This window comes from Theileria parva (assembly GCF_000165365.1).
Source record: "Theileria parva strain Muguga chromosome 3 map unlocalized ctg_530, whole genome shotgun sequence".
In the NCBI taxonomy this organism is placed as follows: Eukaryota; Apicomplexa; class Aconoidasida; order Piroplasmida; family Theileriidae; genus Theileria; species Theileria parva.
The window spans coordinates 271,336-291,973 of NW_876245.1; the positions used below are offsets into that span (position 1 = coordinate 271,336).

Sequence of the window (20,638 nt, forward strand, 5' to 3'; positions counted from 1 at the left end):
TCGTATACATATTTTGAGTAGTATATTATGGGCTTAGTATATTATACTATAAATTAGGAATCTGGGATTGGTGAATGTTTTAGTAAAGCCTTTGAAAACTCCTTTATTGCTTCACTTCCTCTAACTTCATACTTGTACTGTTTGATTGCGACTAAATTTATATTTCTGGATGTATTTGTTCTTACCGATATTAAAGAAGCCTTCGTATAATTGTTTAATATCTTCTATATATTTTCTTTGTATGCTTAATCTGCCATTTAGGTTATTTTGTTGTTCCAACACCTAAAAATTCTAATAAATTAGATAAATTTACAAGTTCAAAAAAGCAGTCTAGCACTTTTTTATTTTCTGGTGATAGGTTTTCCAGAGAGTTTTGGGTATTTTTTACATGTTCTTCCAAGTTAATATAACTCAACACTTGGTTTACAATAATATACGAACAGTCTATATCAGTTTTGGCTAAACTTTGGATGAGCCTCTCGGTCTCGTAGACGCTTAAGAATTCAGGGATGCAGACGCAAACAAAAGTTGTTCGGTTCTATTAAAATATGTTTCATAATTTTTAAATATTAGTTTACAGTAGATACCGGATCCTTCATTTGGTTCATTATTAGTGTCAAGTTGCTCTTGAACCTTTTAAGTTTCTGGAATATTTCTTCCTTAGGTAAGGAGTTATTTAATGCCGAAAACAGCTTCATTGCGACTCCGCACAGTGATTCCACCTTTAGAAAACTCTCAAGAAGCTTATCCAAGGTATCAGGTAGGTTCAAAAACTTGAGTGTATGGCCTGTTGGCGCTGTATCAAACACAATTACAGAATACTTCATGGATTGGACAGATCTATTTGGAATTACATTAATAAGAGATGAATAAAGTTTACTAGTTGAAACAAACTGTAAAAGCTCAGAAAAAGATAAAGCCTCGTCAATGCCAGGGAGCATTTGGAACAGCTCTGGTATAGTTTGAAGGAACATTTTTGTTTCATTTAATCCGAAACCTGTATCTGCAACTCTTGTAACGTCCAACTCCTGTCAATTATTTTGGGAATTTTTTACTAAATTTAGAAAAATAATTAATTTTAACTAGCTATTTAAGAAAATTTGTATTATATACCATGGCGTATAAATTTTCGTATCCGTTTACTAGAGTTGGTGTGTCGGTAAACTTTTGGTTGAAAGCATCGCTCAGGCTGTGGGCTGGATCTGTTGATAAGAGAAGAACCTAATAAATTTAAAAATTCTAAAACTAACGGATTCTCTTCTTTCTGATAGGATTGACGATAATGAACATGAAATTGTAGTTTTTCCTACACCTCCCTTCCCTCCTACAAATATCCATTTATAAGTCTCTTGCTCAACAAGATTCTTAACATCGTTCCTCAAATTCAATCCATTATCAGACTCCATAGAAGATTCTTCCATTTTTTGTAATTATAAAATACAAATAATACAAGTTTAATGCCATCCACCACATATTGAATTCCACTATTCTATAAACAGTTCTCTGTATTTTTTAAACATTTTCCAAAATTAACAATAAAAAATGTAATGCTAATACCTCGTAGAATTAGTGATAAAAAATGCAGGTTCACCGCGAAGAAAATTACCTTCCTAGAATATCAGCGTATAAAGAGGTCAGAATTGACCAAAAATATAACAGAAAGGAAGCGATTAGGCTCAATTCTTTTTTTACCAGAAGGTAAAGTATAGAAACTAGATTCTTCTATTTAGTTATATAAATTATACTACTCTTTTATCTGATGTGTAAGATAAATAAATTTAGTTTCCGATGAACTCAATTACTTATCGCATGAATCAGTCCAGAGAATATTACACCAGGGAAGTCTATTTCATTCTGTAACAACTAAATTAAACGGAGTCGATACTCTTCCAAACAACCATGTAAATTTTAACCAACTTCTTGGGACTATAGAGAATCCCACTAAAATTGATGATGGTCAAGATTCGTTGCACGATCTACTGTACGGCAGGATATTTAATGTTCGTTGTCTAAATAACCACGACTTGTGCCTGTTGCTGACTTATTTAGTTGATGTATCTGAGTTTTCTGACATTGACTCATCACTATTACTCAGGGTTCTAACTCAAATCAACTTCACATTCGAAACACTATCGATTTCAGAAATATCTCACATCCTGTACTGCATAACAAAATTGGAGGATTTAAAAACTAATTTTGCTCCTTTCACAGAAATAACTCTTCAAATATCATCGAACACATTAAAATTTCTTTCCACTCCTGAGTCGGTAAATGACCTTAACTTTAACTCACCTTCGAGCATTTCTAAGTTACTCTACTCACTTACATTTTCAAAATCGTTAAGTGTTTTTTACACATCAAATTTTAAGTTAATGTCCGAAGAGCTCTTGAGTGTGTATTTAAAGGCCTATGAAACTGGGCCCATTCATTCCAGAACAGACTCTAGGGATTTCAGTTTAATCTGTAAATCTATGGTCAAGTTAAAACTGTGTAACTATGAGTTATTGTCTTTATTTTCTGATTACTACCACCATCAATTGGAAGCATTCAATTCTATTATTTCAGAATTTGACAAATCCCTGGAATTATCTGGTCTGGAAAATGTCTCCACTAACCTAAACCACAACATGGAAAAGTTAAATTTTTTGGAACGAGTTGATGAAAAGATAAATCTAGGCCACTTGTTTGATTTATTGGATGCCAGTGAATATTTCGGATTTAATCACAGGAAACTGCTTGAGGCATTGAATGAATATATCTCATCATACCTCAGACTATTTCTTACTGACTGTACATTTATAAAAAACTATTTTAATATTTACACAATTAACAGGAATGCAAGGAGGAATAAGCTAGTAAGTTTACTTAAAAATAATAATTATTTTAAAAATAATAAATTAAACCTCCAAAAAATATACTCTGAAGTACCTAAAGTTGACCAGACTAATCAGTTTTTGGACCCTGAAATCATAAGTAGAATGCAAAAATACGTCAGCAAAAGGTTCTTATTCCAGAAATTTGTGGAAGAAGCGTCTAAATATGTTGAGGTAAAACTTCCTGAAGAAAGTATCCAAGGTTCTAATTGTCCGGATGGCAGTTATGATGAGCCAGAGTTAATTGAGAAGTTTATGGAGTCTACAAAACAACTTCCTAGGGTGTTAAATTTTAACAATATTTGGAAAGTTTTGAAGCTTATCAACGTAGAAAAGAGAACTTTCATTATACCCATGGCATATAGTTACTTACAGGAATCAAGTATAATATTTGAAGAATTAGAGGGACCCTCTGAGGACCTGTTTGGGATATTCAGGAATATTTTGGAGAATAAATGCCAGAACCACCTGGTGGTCATTGATAATTTTTCTAAAATAGTGCAAATGTTCATAGAAGCTGATCTTAAGAGAGATTATGTAGGACTAGTTATGTTTTCAAACATGTTTAAAATACTTAATGAAAGTTATAAAATAACGCCTGAACAATTTGAGGATTTGAATCAGTGCGGAAGTATTTCATTTCTTAGGGAAATTTTAGAAGATTATTTTAAAAGTTATAAGAAACGGAAAATATTAGAGTTTAGTGAGATTCCAGAGAGGAAGGAATTGGAATCAATGTTTGAATACCTAACAAAGGGACAAGTATTAGGAGATGGAGAAAAATGTGCAGAAGTGGAGGTTGGTAAAATGATGGAAAATATGATTTATGTTCTGGATAGTTTAGGAGATCTGGATGAAAACGTGAAGAAGGTGGTAGATTTAAACGAAGATGTGTTCAAGTTTGTAATATATAACGGGTTCATGGCCCAAATGGCCAAATGAAATTAATTTTATTATAAAATTTATTTAAATAATATTGCTGTGTAAATATACGAAATATATAAATAAAATGTTTGCATAATTCTAAATTAATTTGCTGGCTACTTGTAGGGTCAGTAGAAGAGATTAAACAAAAAAGTTATAAATTATATTTCACTGATGTACCATAGATAATGTCGGTTCGTTTAGTTCGTCCAAAAACGGCAACTTTGGACGAGTTGCTCTCACATGAATTCTACAAGAGGCTCGTTACGTCAATAGAAGATGTTTTACCGGAAATGAAAAATGTTAAAGACCCCAAAAAACTAATAAACTCAAAATTCAGTAAAGAAATTGTGGAAATTTATGAAATAATGTTTTTGGGGTCCTTTAATAAGCTGGATATGGCCTCTTTGGAACACTCAGACTACCTTTCTCACCTGTTGCCTTGTTTGTCAATGGATTCTTTTCCACTAATCGCAAACCTGGATAAAAAATCACAAGAAAATTTTAAAAAGATTAGATTCTGTACAGTAATGACCTGTGTATGGTCGTTCGTGGAACTACACTCAAGCGGACGATCGGAATATGTAGATGTACTATCGAACCTATCATCAAGTAAATTTTAGCTTATTTTATGTATATTTATTTAACTTTGTGTAGCTATGATTATTAAATGTAACTAATAATGAATTTATAGAACACAAAGACTCCTTTGAGACGCTCTTCTTTAACTCAGCTCAGCTACTGATGCTAGAATCGTGGAAGGACGATTTGTGTGAGTCACGGGAATTTGAGTCTGTTGATAGGATAACAGTACTGGAGCAGAGAGCACTGTTACGTTTCTTTGTTATATGCTTTCAGAGAATTGAGCTTTCGGAGGTGCGTCGCTGTTGTATGTCTCTGCTGTCGCCTCAGGTTTGGATCCATATTCCAGAGGAGTTGAGGGAACATAACTTCTTCAAGAATAACAAGGTATCAAAGGCGTTATTTTTGAAGGCATTTGAAACTTATAAGTTGAGGCATAAAGCATGTAACTTTGACCTTTTATTGAAAGACCCAAAGGCCTCAGTCAGAGATTTATACGAATTGGTTCCAAATAAAGATAATATGGAGCATTTAAACCTGAGTTACAAGTTAGTCTTGGCAAGAGACTTCATGAATTCTTTGATTAACCAGTTCATATACATACTGGAGGACCATTTGTCATTTTCAGAATTAAAACCAGACCAACAGTCAGAAGAAGACCCTGAGATGATGAGACTAATGTACATTGAAAATTATTTGGAGTTGTTTGTTGATTTGCTTAGCCAGTTGCACTTGAGGAGAGTAATAAAACCCATAATTGAGTACAAGTTACTGTTGGTAAGGTGCAAAAACCACCCACTGTATGAGCCAGTAGATAATAAAACAGATCATGCCTGTAACAGAGAAGACGCAAACATATTCATAGAATTGGTTAATATATTGGAATACTACTTGAATTTTAATATAAACGAGGAGCTAGGGACAAGCATGGAGTACAACGTTATACTTGAAGACTACTACAAAAGGTTCAATAAGTTCCAGAGAGTTTGTTACTTAAACTACAAAGATGATGAAAACCTGAAGAATATACACCTGGTCAACAATTACGCACTTAATAATAACCTGTCAAAAATACTTGGAAGCCTGGATATAGGAGTATTGGTACGGTTAAACCAGGAGTTATATCTAATTCAGTCAACCAAGAGTAATTCCAAGGAAGATAAGGAATTAAATGGGAAGTCAGGAGATCACTTGTGGCCCTACAGCGTAGAACTATTGCCAAAGAAAAAGAAGTCCAAAAAATTGGTCAAGAAGTTGTTAATAAGTAACCTGACCAACTACCTAAAGAAGCCAATAAATGAGTTGATGCTGATAAACAACAATAACTTCTACTTAAATCCCTTCTCTTCACTGTTCAATAACATCACAACAGTGACGTCCAACGACCTTCTACAGCCAAAGGAAGCAAACAGAAGAGAAGTTACTGAATTAGGGGAGATGGAAGGAGACATTAGCTACATTAAGCTATGCACCTTATCGCTGTTCAAGTTAAACTTGCAGTACCTGACGATGTTCGATTACCTTTATAGGAACTTTATCCTCTACCAATTTGAAGTTATTTACCAAATTAAGCAGTATGTTCACCAACAAATATTCTACTTGTCGTACCTGACAAGCCATTCAAATCGCTCAAACAAGTTAAACCACAAACGCACTGAGGGAAAAAATAAGCTGGTGTCTGTTGAACAGCTGGAGAAGAGAGACTGGGTGGGGAGGATGTTCATTTGCATAGATAACCTGGAAATGAAAATCGATCAAAACCGAATTGAGATGATGCTGACAGTTGACTTATCCATGATCCAAGATTACAAAATACGCCAGGAGTGGCAACAACTGACAAAATACGACATACTATTCTTGGTTCAGTTAAACAGCGTGTATTCCTACAACCTTAGTGGGCCTGAGGGCAAAACAGCAGAAGATATGGAAGATGAAGTTGAACTTTTGGGCAAAATTGTCAAGAGGATAAGGTTCGGTGAAATACTGGAGGTTTATGACGAGGAAAACAACAATGTTTTGGACTTCAACCCCCTGGATAACAAGAGTTTTGTAGGGTTTAAGATGAGGATTAAACTGTTACTGGACTACCAGCAGTACATGAAAGACATGCTCGAAGATTTGGACTATTATAGCAGTTTCAACTTGATAATAAGGAGAAGTAAGAGGCAAAACAATTTTAAATCCATTTTATCCAATGTGCAAAATGTTGTAAACCACAAGTTCAAGATGCCAAGCTGGCTACAAGTGATTCTTTTGGGATACTTTTCATACCATTCGGTGAGACCCAATGCCTCAAACACTAGTCATTTCTCCACTGTTAGCGCCTCATTAAATCAAGCGATCACCACTGAAAGAGACGAAATAATTAAAAAAAGAAAAAAGGAGCAATATACAAGGGTCAAAATAGGAGTGGTTTATCTAAACACTTTTAAAAGTAAGGATCATTTGTTAAGTTCAACTTCTTTCATCTCAATTAAGCTGGTACCCTGTTTGAACCCCAATAACACAATGAATCAACATAATTTTAAGCGAACTTTAGGTTCACCCTCAAGTTTGCAGGAAATTAGAGAGAATAGGATACACATTGACTCAATAGACACTAGTGTAAACGAGTATGTTTATAACAATAAAGGTTCACTGAATAAGGCTGAGTTGGCAGAAAAATTAAAATCAGCATTGGAAACTGATAAGAATATTAATTTGTTTGTCAAAAATCATATCTATGACCATGATTTTGGAAATGAGAGCGGTGAGTTAGAGAAAGAACATCTTGACGAGCGCTCGGAATATGTAGTATTAAATGGAGTGAAGTTTGAATTACACGTTGAGAACAATTACCTAAATGACCTGACAAAAGTGAACAATGATTATCATATCAACAGCCAGTTGCCAAAGTTTTTAATAACCAATTTTAATCACCCGTATGATATTTCACCATATAATTCAAGTTCAACAAATGCTCAAGATGGGGATCACCTAGAGAATAATTCAGTTAACCATCTTGTTAAAAATGTTAATGATGGTAATCAAGGGACTCAGAGAGGGGTAAAATTTGTGTCAAGGCAAGTTGAGAGTATAATTGGAGGCACAATGGAAGGGCTGACGGTGATTATGGGACCACCAGGCACAGGGAAAACGGATGTAGTCTCTCAAATAATCTCGATTCTGTTTAACAATTATGAGCATGAGAAAATCGTGATTTGCACGCACAGCAATTTTGCACTCAACGATATATTCACGAAGTTGGTGAAAAATGAACTGATTGACGAACATTACATGGTGAGGTTGGGGCACTCGGATCTTGAAGTGGATAACATGGGTCATTTCTCAAAGTTCAGCAGAGTTAACTACATTCTGCAGAGAAGGCTTGACCTTCTTGAAGTTATTAAAACACTAAAAGAACAAATCAAGGTTGTTGGTGACTACGAATGCTCAATACAATATTCCTTAACATTTCTGCAGTACTTTTTAACTAATAACCAAGACTCGAATAATTGTTACTTAAATAGCGCCCAAATTGGGCATGAAAAAGTTAATGAAGATGTTGTAAATAATGTGAATGATGCTGAGGATGAGTCAGGAATGTTGGAAGTATTAGATAGAACTAAGCTTACTCAAGAAGGATTGGATAACTTTTTCAAGTTGGGGATAGAGTTTCCATACACACTTAAGGATGTAAAGAAATTATATAACCAGGTACAAAAGTGTTACGCTCTTGAAACTAATTGTAGTAATGAAGTTAACGGAGAAGAGTTTAAACATTCCGGTGATGAGGCTGATAAAGAATCATGTAAGGAGGATTTGAATGGACAATTGTCACAACTGAAGAAAAAATTCATTGAAAGGTTGTATGAAATGCTCTTTGAGTTGTTGCCATTTGAAATCTTGAGGAATAATAGAGATAGGATGAAGTACCTGGTGGAAAACTACAGCAGGATTGTAGCAATGACCTGTACCCATGCCTCAATATCCCAGGAGGAATTATCGACGTTGAACTACAAGACTTTGGTTTTTGAGGAAGCAGCACAGATACTGGAAATTGAAAGTTTTATACCAATTTGTAATAATATTAAGAGGTTAATTCTGTGTGGAGACCACCTTCAGCTTTCGCCAATTATACAAAACTCGTCACTTTTGAGGTATTCCAATTTGAACCAGAGTCTATTTCTGAGGTTGATCAGGTTAAACTACCCCTATATTCAGTTGAATGTACAGGCTAGGTCAAGGCCAGAAATATTGAGTGTTTACAGTCACTTTTACCCTCACCAAATATTCACACTTGATGGGCTATTCCCAGAAGGCCCTGAAGTTTCTTCCACCAAAACTAAGGATAAAGTGTCACAAACTAAAGATATGTTGGATGTAAAACAGTTATTGTGTAAGGGTAACCTTAAGGAAATGATGGCAAGTAACCTCTCGAGATTAAGTTTGAAGTACGTAGTTCAATTCATTGATGTTGAAGGAGAGGAGACTAGTCCTATCAAGTATTTCTATCAGAATTTAGGGGAGGCAACGTATTGTGTGCTGTTATACATGCTTATGAGATTAATGGGATTAGAAGATATAGTGATACTGACGGCGTACAATGGCCAAAAGTGTCTGATTGAGGATATTGTCAAGAAGAGGTGTAGTTGGAACAATAAAATAGGTTCACCATTTGTTTCAACAATAGATAAATTCCAAGGAAGACAAGCAGACTACGTAATAGTATCAATGGTGAGAACTAAGAATATTGGCTATTTGAGAGACCCAAGGAGATTTGTGGTAGCAACAAGTCGTTCGAGGCTAGGACTTTGGATAGTAGGGAGTAAGAATTTGGTGCAAAATATAAAGGAGCTTTCGAACTTTAACGAACAGTTGAACCGATATCCAAATGAACTGTACTTGAATTTTACTAGTTTAAATGAAGTTAATAACGCAGATTCCACCAAATCGGTAAAGATTAAAAATAACTCTGATCTTGAGGAGTTAGTAAAGGCGTTGTTGTAATATACTGTTTTAATTTTTTAAATTAATTATTAGTATTTGTTAGTAAATTTATAGAGGGAATGTGCGATGTTCTTATATTACAATGTTTGGATTGGAAGGTGGAGAGAAAAGAGGCTAATGTGTAAGTTGAAAAAATTGGTTAATAGCTGTGAGTGAATCGCATTTTTAATAACAGATATTTTTAAAGTCAAAGAAGTATAAAAAAAGTAAAATAACGGATGTATAGATCCTTGGTGTGGACGGAGAGTGTAACATATTGGGTGTACATTGAACCATCATTAGTGTATAAATTCTTGAAATGAAAATAAATATATAATTTATTGTGCTATGTCGACGATACTCTACTCTTTCATAGCCCAAAATGATTCAGTTATCGCAGATTACGCAACGCCACAAATATATAACTCAGACAAATCGGTAAATCTAGACTTGATTGCAAGGTAACTGAAATATGTAATAAAATTAATTGCAGAAATAATTTATCAAAGATCCCCAAAAACAATTCCAACGGTTTCAACGTAATTCTTGGACACTACTTTTTCCACGTATGTTATTACTCCTTAAAAAATTTCAGCATGTTAAAAACGGCCTTGTATTATCATGTGTAACATCATCGGACGAAAACACCGATCTTCCAAAAAAATTTCTGGTATTTATTACAGATAAGAATAATTATGTAGGCGGAGTTGGATTCAAAGATTAATAGTAATGTGTTCAACAACACCAGTAACAGGAGCAGAACTCTGACTAAAATGATGTCTAAACTAGTGGTAGGTGGAAAGATTTCATAATTCTGCTCAGAATGAGTACAATAACACGAATATGAAGCTGAAATCTATCGAGTCTTCATTGATTTATACAACTGACACACTCAGGGAAAACATAAGTTAGTTTGAATATTTTAAACTCTGTATAGCTAATATAATGGAAAGAGGAGAGCTAATCGACTCAATAGTAACAAAGTCAGATAACTTGAAGAGGGAGAGCAGGCTGTTTAGAGATTCAGTAAAGTACTCAAACTCATCATTCATAACAAAGTTTATAATAAATAACATAAAAAATAAAAGACTATATATAATTTTAACAGTAAGTAATAAAAATGTGTATATTGATTCCTAGGTCAGCTTCGTTATTATATTCTTCTACTTCTTTATCGTTTCAGAATCGGACTGATTAACACCTAGCATAAAAATTCATTGAAAAAATTGGATTAGGATTTAATAGTTTTAGATATGAATGATCTTGATCCGGGAACTTCATGTACCTTCTGAGGCATACGGCGAGATTCAAGAAACTCACAAAAATTCAGATGGAAGAGCAATTATAATAAAATGTATAAAATAACAAATGTTTTAATGATGAAAAATCTTACTCCGACGTAAATTGTAAAAATAAATCTAATTCTGCGATGCTACATCACCACTACCAGCATCAATTGTAACTTAACATCACAATTATTTTAAGTAATAAAAATACACTTTATATTTTTATATATTTCATATAATGAATTCAATTTTCATGACAACCTTCTCCTTAAGGCACATTGTTTGTGCACAGTTTAAATTTATTTGATAAATAACCACCTGGAGCCAAATGAAGGGACAATACGTGCGTGGATTGGTAAAATTTATAACAGATATCAGAAACTTGAAAACAGATGAAGATAAGGAAACAAGGATCAAGGAAGAGGTGGCTAAGATCAGAGTCAGCTTCTCTAGTCCCAGATTGACCGACTATGACAAGAAAAAACACTTGTTGAAGCTATTATATGTCCAAATGCTTGGATATGACATAGATTTGGGATATCTGGAGTCTGTACAGTTGATGGCCTCACCAAAGTTGGCAGATAAAGCAACAGGATACATGGGTTGTGAGATTTTGCTGAGGGAGTACGAAGAAGTTATGAGACTGTGTATAAATACAACACTGGAGGACATGAATAACCCCTGTGAACACGTTTGTTCACTGGCACTGATCTTTTTAGCAAACACCCATTCACTAGAAATCAACGAACGACTTTCAGGTGAAGTTGTCAGATTGAGTATGAATTCCTCATCAGACAATGATTACCTTCGTAAGAAGCTTTATATGTGCCTCCTGAGAACTTATAAACTAAACCCTCAACTGTATAACATTAACGAATGGTATAGCATGGTATACCAGATATTGGAATCTGAAAGTACAGTTTCATGCCTACTGCCAATCTGTAATTTATTGCATCCCATTTTGAGCCAGAAGCCAAAAAACTGGGAATTATCAGTAGACCGACTCGCGTCATTTTTATCTGAGTTATCTAAGGATGAAGTACCGGTGGAGCACTGCTACTTCACAATATCAGCACCCTGGCTTACTGTTAAGATTTTAAGCATCTTTGCCTCAGTAGAACCTCATCCAAATTATGACTTTCTCCCCATGTTGTCAAATTCACTTAAGACCTTGCTGGATAAGACAAGTAACCTGGTATTAACACGTCTAGGAAACAAGCACAGCAACAGGGCTAAGAAGTTAATGAACCTGAGTATATACATGACAAAAACAGGAATTCTAAGGGAAACCATAAGAGCAGTGGTTAATTGGTTCCCATACCTCAGTAACATATCAGCCCAGTTCGTTTGCAATTGCATACGACACTTGTACACGTCTGTTATGTCGCAAATCAGACTCGTTGCACTTGAAATAATAGAGGACGTGATTAAGATTAAGGAGACTTATGAATACATTAAAAATGACGCTGAATATATTTTACACTTTTTAAACGACTCGGATCCAACGATTAAGAAAAGGGTAACACATTTGTTATTTATTAAGTGTTTTAGTATTAATTATATTTTGCGTAATAATTAATGTTAATTTAGTCCTGCTTGATACTGTGCGGACTCTGTGATGTGACAAACTGGGAGCTGATAGTCCCGGAGTTAATCTCAACGCTGAGATATTCGGAAATCTCAATCCAGGAATACATGGTCCCACTCATTTGCAAAACAATAGATAAACATCTTCCTAAAAACACACTCTATATCGATTTAATTTTTAAAATCATAACACACGCACCCTTGGTGTCCAATATTTCAATTTCAACACTGTTATTGACTACCTTGTATAAGGAAAACTCAGTTAAATTTCAGGTACGGATCACTCAGTTTTATAAGTAATACTGTCAAATTATGGTAATAAAACTTGGTTTAGGAAAAGTTTGTTGATAAGTGCTTATATTACCTTCAAGACGAAACTGAGATTACTGAAGGATTATTAAGGTTTGAATTAAAACGTTCATTTTATTTATTGTTTATATACTCCCATATTATATATGTGTTTAGGATATGCGCACATGTTCTTGGTGATTACGGGCACTTGTCAACTGAGGTTGGAATGAAGGATCAGTTAAAGCTATTTGAGAAGTATTTTGTTATAGCCTCACCAGAGTGCAAGTGCGTAATTGTAACAACTCTGGGCAAGTTCGCATCAAGAGATAATTCACTGGTTGATAAAGTGGGAGACTTCCTGGAGACACAAGTGAACTCAACTGACGTTAATCTACAAATAAGGTCTTGTGAACTCCTTAAGATGCTCAGGACTAATGTGTCACTGTTCAACAGAGTAATGACAATAATCTCAGACAAGAAGCCTTCGTCGAGATTGAAACACTCTGACAGGAGTCCAACCAAAGAAAGTTACAGAGAATCATCCAGAGAAGTTTACAGAAATAGTCATAGGGTAAGTGATGGATCAAGTCTTAAGGACTCATTTGACAAACCTGTCCCAAGAGACTCTTTTGATAGAAATCTTTCGAGAGATTCTTTTGACAGAAACGTTTCAAGAGACTCTTTTGATAGAACCAGTCAGAGAGTATCTTCTGAAAGAACTAGTCTTAAAGAATCAGCAAGGAGTGATAATCTGGCTTCAGCCAGGGATAGAGATGTTAGGAGAACGTCTGCAAGAGAAGGAAGTTCTGGATTATTCAGTAACGAAAGTTGTGTGCTGTTATTGAATGAATATTTTACCGTTGAGTTGGAACAAGCCTACAGAAACCAGCATTCAAAACTGTTAGTCAGGTTAAAGAATGTTTCTAACGAGGATTTATATGTACACAAATGTGCTTTAAAATCACCACCAGAACTCCACGGACAAGAGCACAATCAACTCAGAGATGTTAAACTAAAGCCTGGACAAGTAGCTAACCACAAACTTTCATTCATGCTAATGGACTATGCTCTTGAACTTCCGAACTATTTCCTAGATCTGGGACTAGAATCGAAAATAGAGCCACTCAACCACACCTTGAATTTGCCTGTATGTGTTCACAAGTTTATGAAACCGCTGGAACTTGACCCGCCCTCCTTCACAAAACTCTGGAACACACTCACACAAACACAGCCATTCATGTTCAAATTCAAGAATAATATCAGCGTTTTGGCAAACTCACTCACGGCGCTCAATTTCGACGTTGTTAAGGTACGCATTATGGACACATTAACCCAGTTCTATGGTGTTAAATAGGTATTTATGTAATTTATTGTGTAAGTAAACATGTAATTCAGACGGGAGATAATGTATACGTATCGGCTTCTGGACTGGTTTCAACGGAATCCAGTGAATTTTTCTGCCTGGGAATGTTCACAGCGGACAGGTAAGTATGGAGGAGATTATTATGTATTAGGGGAGGCTTGGTGGCAAGTTACAGGGCGAGTACGGCACTTTTGGCACAATGTATCATAAATATAACCAAAACTCTTCTAAAAGAGCTTTAATTGCGCTTCAAAAGCAATTTTAATTTCATTTTTGAGTATATGTGATAGATGTGTTGGCTCCACACAACAGGAACCAGATGTTGTAAGTAGTTTGACAATTTTAAAGTAATTTTAAATCTACAGTTATACGACGAGTCGCCAATCAAGGTGTACCTCAGTATGTGTGACTTGTCAACTCCCCACATCAGACGGAGAAGGTCGAGGACGTTGTTAATCTATTACTATAATCTCTACTTTATAGGTAGTTTTTTCAATTTCCGAATATTTTCCCTAATACTTAAATATGCTGAAATATATACGATAATACCTCCCGCAAATTTACCTTTTTAAATACATGTCTTGAATATTAGATCTACATAGATAAATGTCGGCACTAGTTTCATCAGAAAACGTGCCCAATGGCACAATGAACAATAATCTTAACGGAAAACTTGAAAGAAGAGGAGGCCCCGCAAGGGGATCCGGAAGAAAGCCTCGTCAGCTGCGCCCTGAGGAGGTTCCATTCAAAATCCAGATTGACGAAAAAAGCAGGATAATAGCCAAGCTTCAAAATGAGTTGTCATCCATAAATAACCATATTAACAGCAACAGAGGCGGAATGTCTGCAAACGATGAGCGCAGCCTCATAAAAAGTAGGCTTGACGATATACAGAGCAGAATTAACACATTGGATATAAAGCGCTCAGCCTTCCTTGACGAATTAGATAACAAGCAACGTGATATAAGAAAGAAAAACAAGACTCTTTCAGAGTTAAAGACCGCCTCGGGATACAAAAGCGAACATGAAATAGATCATCAGATCAAGTTCCTGGAAGGTTTGATGATGACCTCCTCCCTTAGCCTTAAGGAGGAAAAGTCCATGATGTCTCAACTTCAGCAGCTAAGAAATACCAAGGCCTCCCTCGAGCGCCTTAAAATGGAGTCACTCAACACCAGAGAATCTGTGGACGGTTTGATCATGGATGTCAAGAGCAATCTTGATAACCTTAGGGATGAACTTAATCTTTTGAGAAAGGCCAAACGTGAGGAGAGTCAGAAGTTGTTTAATTTGAACGAGAGTAAGAAGAAAACCATGGATTCTATGAAGGAGTATTTCACGGAGAAGAGTCGCTTGATGAGTGAGATTCAGGAACACATTAATGACAAGAGGAACTTGATGAAGCAGTTGGAAGAGCTAAACAACGAGTATTACACAAAACAGAAGCTCTTGCAACAGCAGAAGTTGAAGAAGCAACAGGAAGAAAGAGAACGTAGAGCACTGGAGAACGAGGTCAGACAGCTCCAATCCCAGCTTGACAATTGCGACTTTTTGCCATATGACAAGGAGGTTAGGCTACTGCAGCAAGTTTTAACATTTTTATCAACACTTGAAAACACAAACGCAAGTAAAGAACCCTCAACAACGACTAAGGAAGCGGCTACTGTTGAACACAATGGAACCTCTCCAAGCCTAGTCAAGGACGAATATGGAATGCGACTGGTGCCTAAGAAAGACAGAGATGAATATTTCATTTCACCAAAGGCTAAGAAGGAGAAGACCAAGAATAAGGACAAGTCCTCGAAGTTTAAAATTGACATGGCTACTTTGAGCTACTTTGAAAGCTGCGGTGTCGACCCGCCAACATGCCTGGATTCTCTCCCAAGTTGTCGTGAAAAGCTACAGCAGAAACTCGACCACTATAACAATTTGAGGAGTGAATGCAATGTAGACGATATGAGGAATCAAATTGCTCAGAAACTTGAATTAGCCAACAAGAAGCTTGAAGCCTTTTCTAAATCACCTAAGACTGCCAATCAAGGCCCATTACCCGACGCCTCAAATCCACAGGTCAACCCTGAAGTTCCTCAGGAATCTTAGAAATTTTATCTAAATATTATGTTCCATGTATTTTTATATGTTAATACGTATTAAAATGGTCTATGTGTGCTTTTGCTATGGATTTCATGAGTTCTTACACACTTTAAAAATTTAAGGTAATATAGAGTTAAAACACTTTTAAATTTGGTTAAATCAATAGAAACTTAATTATATTGGGAAATAAGTCATGGAGGAGAGCACTTAATGCAGTTTCCCCAAAATGTGTTGTTTGTATGTTATTTTCCCCATACCTGTCTGAAAATTTTACACTTCACCTTTTGTCAATTTCTGTGGATATGTGTAATAATGTACATGAATAAAATATTTCTGTTTACATTATTCCTTGCAAATATTCAGGAAATATTTGCTACAGGCGAAGTTCAAGCTGGAACAAAGCAAGATGTTAATGTTGATCTTAGAAGATTCAAAGAACATTGCCGACATGACGAAAATGATTCAAAGATTCATTTGAAAGCCTATGTTTGTGAACCTGGCGATACAAAAACATTCCTAAAGGTGTTTTATGAAGATACCGATTTGTGGAATTCTTCAACCACTGATGGGAAAACCTTTAAAAAATTGGTCGTTTATGTTAAGCAAAATTTTCTTCAGCTTTTGCATTTGACATTAACAAAGGATGGCAGAGATGAGGATCTTTACTACAAGAAAAACAAATTGGAGTTTCCGACACTTGTTCCCGACGAGTTCACAAAACAAAAGACCGAATTAGAAAAAACTAAATACTATTTGGACCAGTGGTTCCTTCTTGATATGGGCAACAAGGATTTTTATCTCAATCACGTAGCAGAAACAGAATCATTACTCGATGGAGTAGAGAAAAAACTGTTTAGTGTTTCTAAAGGCAAACCATCATTCCTTAGAGAAGGTACCCAAAAGGTTTGGGAGGATAATGGCCATGCCAAAGGACTAACTAGTGCTGAACTTTATGATTTTGGTAACCATAAACTTCTACTTCTTAATCTTGGAGGTGAAAATAAATTTTTTGTCAAATCAAATTCAACTCAACCTCAATCTCAATGGACATCTCTGGATGATCGATCCGCATTTGACACAAAGGTTTCCCAATTCAAATCTCGGTATTTCTCAAACAACATGGAGTACGATCTTGCTCAAAAACCCGATCTTAACAAACTATCATTACGCAGATCATCATTTCCCGGTAATTTGAATGAGCTTACTCTTACTCCAACAAGAGAATACCTTTTAAACAAAGTTAAATACAACCAAACCGATTTATGGACTCCGGGTGGTACACAAAAGAGAGTGTTCATGATGCGACTAACTCTTTTGGGTTTTGAAGTTAGAGCGGCTGCTCTTTTTGTTACGGATTCTCGCACCAAACTAACGCCAGTTGAAAACCTCCATTATTATTACAAGGAAAATGGGACTTTTAGAGAAGTTAATAGGGATGAATACAAAAGATTAGTAAAAGTCGTTAAGTCTCTATCCGATAAGACAAGCACGTTCACGTACAATAGTGACTGGGTTCACAGAGCTGGTAGATTAGATGCAACTCTCTACAATGATGCCGAACTTAACGTTCATAAACAAGAAGATGCTTCTAAGGGTCTAGTTACAACAACACTTACACCCAAAGATAATTTTGAATTCACATCACTGTCATATGGAACTCTTCCTTTGTGGCCTACTGCAGTTCGTGCCACTACCGGTGTCGTAAAAAATGTAGAAGTTGTCGCCAAAGACTCTCTAGTTCAATTGGTCCGTTTAACTCTTAGACTGCCATCCAATTATACACTACACCTAAAGAAAGATGAAGATGAATTTACATCAGTGGATTCTAGTGCATACGATTCATACAAAGAATTACTCAAAGATCCCAATTATTATGTTGACAATAAAGTCCATTTGGATGTAAATGATGAGAGTCTTAATCCTAAATTTTATAAAGTTGTCAAAAGTAGTGCAGACGGCGTATCCAAGAAAGTAGTTACTGTAGAAAACTTAAAAGTACACAATGTCAAAGCCTTCGGTCATTCTCTTTGGAATCAAAGAGACGATAAGCATGAATTTGCTAAAAAGTACGAGTTTTTCTCAGTTGGCGATTCAAACCTTTTGCTCCTACATCTAGAAACCAAAGGTCGAAGACAGACTAAAAAATTTTTCAAGAAACAAGACCCTAATACTCAATGGGTAGAGATGGGCAGCGAATCTCAGTTCAATAGCACACTAGCTTCATTTAAATTGGCAAATCGACCAGTAAAGGTTGATTTAGATCTATCTACTAAGCCTTTGACGACCGATTACAGTGTCGACGTCACTTCTCTTTCTGGGAGTAGAACTATGCTTGTTCTCACTCCAGTCAAAGGCAAAGTTGTCGGTAAACTAAAGTTCAAAGAAACTAATTTATGGACATCCGATGCCACCAGCAGAGGAGTCAAGGTTCACGTCTACCTTGAAGATTATGATGTTAAGTTTGCCAAGCTTGATGTATTGACAACTCAGAACAATCAAGATCAACAATCCGAGGTAAAGAGAAAGTGGACATCTGATACTGAATGGGTCGAGACCAACTTTGATACTGATTTGGACCGATTTAAAACAGAAGACAACCACAAACCATTCAAATATAACTCTAATTGGCAATTACCATCTAACAAATTTGATACAAAGTCATTCTTGCCGGAAAACTTCACAGTTTCCGACGTGACGTCTGACCTCGTTAAGACAACGACATACACTCCACAAACCTGGATGCGGGTTAATGAGGTGTTGGTTGATGAATTAAAAGTCTGGCCACTCGGATCAGATGCTGTCGATGAAACGAAAAGGCTAAAATTACTAGAGGTATTGTCCAAAGATCATATGGTCCAACTTGTTCGTCTTCAGAATGTACTACTTACAACTCCAGAAACGACAGAAGATCTTTACTACAAAAAGGAAGCCTTAGCTTTTGTGAAACTTGATGACGTGACTAAGTTTGATGAGTTGAAGAAAAAATTGTCTCAGGATGGCCAGTATGTTGACGACAAAGTCAAATTGGACCTGTCCTCGGAAGTTCCCACTACAATGTTCTCTTCTGAAACTGTACTAGAAGATGGGCTCGAGAAGACTGTTGTAGAAGTCAAAGTTGGTAAGTTGTATCAAGTACAAGCCAGTCCACCTTTGTGGACATCCGAAAATGGAGAATATGTCACTAAACTCGAGAAATATTCAAAAGGCGATAGACAATTTTTGGTTCTTCATCTTGAGAAAGATGGCCAACCTTTTGGTAAAAAGTATTTCGAAAAGCCAACAACACAACAACCGCAAGATGCTGCTTCTCAGCGAGAAGGGCAGGGACAAGGTACGGAGCAAGCACGACAAGAAACACAAGTGGCTGCTGCACGTCCATCATTTCAGCAAGTCCAGTCTAATACCGATTTCTACCGAAAGTTGAAGGAAGTAAAGGCCACTGTAAGATATACAGAAGTTTCTCTTGACCTTAATTCATATCAGGATCAAAAATTCTTGCTTAAGGAATCTACCGTACAAATGGCTAGGCTTTACGAATTATATCCAAAAGCTGAATACCGCGTTAAGTCCTTGGTCTTTGGCTCAAAGGAATTGTGGACGAAAACTAAAGATGACGAAAGGCTAGTTGAGGCAAAACTCTATGTTCATGATTCGAAAACCAAATTAGTTAAAGCTGTTGTTTGGGAGGGGGATCAAAGTGATGATACCACTTCTACTTCTAAGTATTTTCAATTAAACGAACAAGGAGATTCTTATGATACTAAAGAAAAGGAGGAGTTTGATAAAGCACTGGAAAAAGTTCTTACGACCGAGCCCACACCACTTCCACCTTCTACTGTCGCTGTTTTGCCAACAGAGCCACTTTGTTTCAATAAGTTGTTATTATCAGATACCTTCGATTCTCAACTTTTTAGTACCCAAACTCAGAAAAAGGGGGCTTATACAGTCAAAACCGTGTCACCCTCAGGGGATGACACCTTTGTAAACCTAGTTGAAACTGATAGTACCGTATTATGGAAGGCACAACAAACAGATCAATTGTGGAAATTGGCAACCATGGCACTTTCCACAGACGTTGGCCTTTTGGATTTAGTATTTACTGAAAACTCAAAAGATGTTCATTCTTACTTTATGTTCCAAAAAAATGAGTGGAAGAAGGTTGAAAGTGCTGCCTACCTGAAAGAATTAGCAAAAGTACCAGGTCATCAAGTTCAACAAACTCTACAGTCTGCACGTCCAGGTCAAGTAGCTACAGAAGCTCCACCAGGTCCAGTAGCTACAGAAGCTCCACCAGTTCAACAACAAGGCCAAACAGCAGCTTCACCAGGTCTATCAGCCACAGAATCTACAACATCTCAATTAACATCTCAAACCCCTGCAATGGGTACAGCGCCTCCAGAAGGTTCAACGGGTAAAACACCTCAAGTTACATCAGCTCAACCATCATCATCAACATCTGAATCAGGTCAACAATCAGGTGAAGCATCATCTCAATCGCCTCAAGCATCATAAAACACACATTCACTAGAATTTCATTTGGTTTTAAACACATTACACATAAATTGGCATATGATCCCCAAATAATATATACACACTAATATTCTCAATTGATTTACGTACTCTTTATTTTATTAACATCGTTTGTAGGAATATATAAAATCTAATAAGTT

General features: G+C 36.1%; 7 protein-coding genes across 7 annotated transcripts; 6 read left to right on the top strand and 1 right to left on the bottom strand.

Moving 5' to 3' along the window:
• Positions 1-11: 11 nt before the first annotated feature.
• On the bottom strand, positions 12-1,419 carry TpMuguga_03g00142 (Anion-transporting ATPase family protein). Its single transcript, XM_758067.2, has 7 exons — positions 1,251-1,419; positions 1,114-1,221; positions 895-1,028; positions 588-840; positions 314-538; positions 186-282; positions 12-151 (listed from the first exon to the last, which is right to left on the bottom strand). The coding sequence occupies exons 1-7, from the start codon at positions 1,404-1,406 to the stop codon at positions 54-56; spliced, it is 1,071 nt and encodes a 356-aa protein (XP_763160.2). The 5' UTR covers positions 1,407-1,419; the 3' UTR covers positions 12-53.
• A 79-nt stretch (positions 1,420-1,498) lies between these two features.
• On the top strand, positions 1,499-3,837 carry TpMuguga_03g00143 (uncharacterized protein). Its single transcript, XM_758068.2, has 2 exons — positions 1,499-1,698; positions 1,783-3,837. The coding sequence occupies exons 1-2, from the start codon at positions 1,548-1,550 to the stop codon at positions 3,813-3,815; spliced, it is 2,184 nt and encodes a 727-aa protein (XP_763161.1). The 5' UTR covers positions 1,499-1,547; the 3' UTR covers positions 3,816-3,837.
• A 148-nt stretch (positions 3,838-3,985) lies between these two features.
• Positions 3,986-9,397, top strand: AQR (AAA domain protein; the record flags this gene model as incomplete). Its single annotated transcript, XM_758069.2, has 2 exons — positions 3,986-4,409; positions 4,492-9,397. The coding sequence occupies 2 exons, from the start codon at positions 3,986-3,988 to the stop codon at positions 9,366-9,368; spliced, it is 5,301 nt and encodes a 1,766-aa protein (XP_763162.1). The 3' UTR covers positions 9,369-9,397.
• A 260-nt stretch (positions 9,398-9,657) lies between these two features.
• On the top strand, positions 9,658-10,842 carry TpMuguga_03g00145 (Synaptobrevin family protein). Its single transcript, XM_061305635.1, has 7 exons — positions 9,658-9,808; positions 9,841-9,913; positions 9,943-10,017; positions 10,049-10,138; positions 10,170-10,254; positions 10,285-10,454; positions 10,488-10,842. Exons 1-7 carry the CDS (start codon positions 9,696-9,698, stop codon positions 10,539-10,541), a joined length of 660 nt encoding a protein of 219 aa, XP_061160968.1. The 5' UTR covers positions 9,658-9,695; the 3' UTR covers positions 10,542-10,842.
• A 19-nt stretch (positions 10,843-10,861) lies between these two features.
• On the top strand, positions 10,862-14,154 carry ALPHA-ADR (Adaptin N terminal region family protein). The gene is made up of 6 exons (XM_061305636.1): positions 10,862-12,152; positions 12,224-12,493; positions 12,555-12,622; positions 12,686-13,820; positions 13,907-13,995; positions 14,026-14,154. The coding sequence occupies exons 1-6, from the start codon at positions 10,962-10,964 to the stop codon at positions 14,114-14,116; spliced, it is 2,844 nt and encodes a 947-aa protein (XP_061160969.1). The 5' UTR covers positions 10,862-10,961; the 3' UTR covers positions 14,117-14,154.
• A 170-nt stretch (positions 14,155-14,324) lies between these two features.
• On the top strand, positions 14,325-16,004 carry TpMuguga_03g00147 (uncharacterized protein). The gene has a single exon (XM_758072.2). It carries the CDS (start codon positions 14,481-14,483, stop codon positions 15,972-15,974), a length of 1,494 nt encoding a protein of 497 aa, XP_763165.1. The 5' UTR covers positions 14,325-14,480; the 3' UTR covers positions 15,975-16,004.
• A 174-nt stretch (positions 16,005-16,178) lies between these two features.
• Positions 16,179-20,581, top strand: TpMuguga_03g00148 (uncharacterized protein; the record flags this gene model as incomplete). The annotated part of the gene is made up of 1 exon (XM_758073.2): positions 16,179-20,581. The coding sequence occupies one exon, from the start codon at positions 16,179-16,181 to the stop codon at positions 20,478-20,480; it is 4,302 nt and encodes a 1,433-aa protein (XP_763166.1). The 3' UTR covers positions 20,481-20,581.
• Positions 20,582-20,638: the final 57 nt, after the last annotated feature.

Coding starts and splice junctions, on each gene's coding strand:
- TpMuguga_03g00142 (XM_758067.2), bottom strand. CDS start 1,406: ATGGAGTCTGATAATGGATTGAATTTGAGGAACGATGTTAAGAATCTT. Junction 841..894: donor TCTTTTTCTGAGCTTTTACA/GTTTGTTTCAAC, acceptor AATTCCAAATAG/ATCTGTCCAATCCATGAAGT. Junction 283..313: donor TAGACTGCTTTTTTGAACTT/GTAAATTTATCT, acceptor TAGAATTTTTAG/GTGTTGGAACAACAAAATAA.
- TpMuguga_03g00143 (XM_758068.2), top strand. CDS start 1,548: ATGCTAATACCTCGTAGAATTAGTGATAAAAAATGCAGGTTCACCGCG. Junction 1,699..1,782: donor AATTCTTTTTTTACCAGAAG/GTAAAGTATAGA, acceptor AAATAAATTTAG/TTTCCGATGAACTCAATTAC.
- TpMuguga_03g00145 (XM_061305635.1), top strand. CDS start 9,696: ATGTCGACGATACTCTACTCTTTCATAGCCCAAAATGATTCAGTTATC. Junction 10,255..10,284: donor CACACTCAGGGAAAACATAA/GTTAGTTTGAAT, acceptor AACTCTGTATAG/CTAATATAATGGAAAGAGGA. Junction 10,455..10,487: donor GACTATATATAATTTTAACA/GTAAGTAATAAA, acceptor ATTGATTCCTAG/GTCAGCTTCGTTATTATATT.
- ALPHA-ADR (XM_061305636.1), top strand. CDS start 10,962: ATGAAGGGACAATACGTGCGTGGATTGGTAAAATTTATAACAGATATC. Junction 12,153..12,223: donor ATCCAACGATTAAGAAAAGG/GTAACACATTTG, acceptor ATGTTAATTTAG/TCCTGCTTGATACTGTGCGG. Junction 12,623..12,685: donor ATTACTGAAGGATTATTAAG/GTTTGAATTAAA, acceptor ATATGTGTTTAG/GATATGCGCACATGTTCTTG.
- TpMuguga_03g00147 (XM_758072.2), top strand. CDS start 14,481: ATGTCGGCACTAGTTTCATCAGAAAACGTGCCCAATGGCACAATGAAC.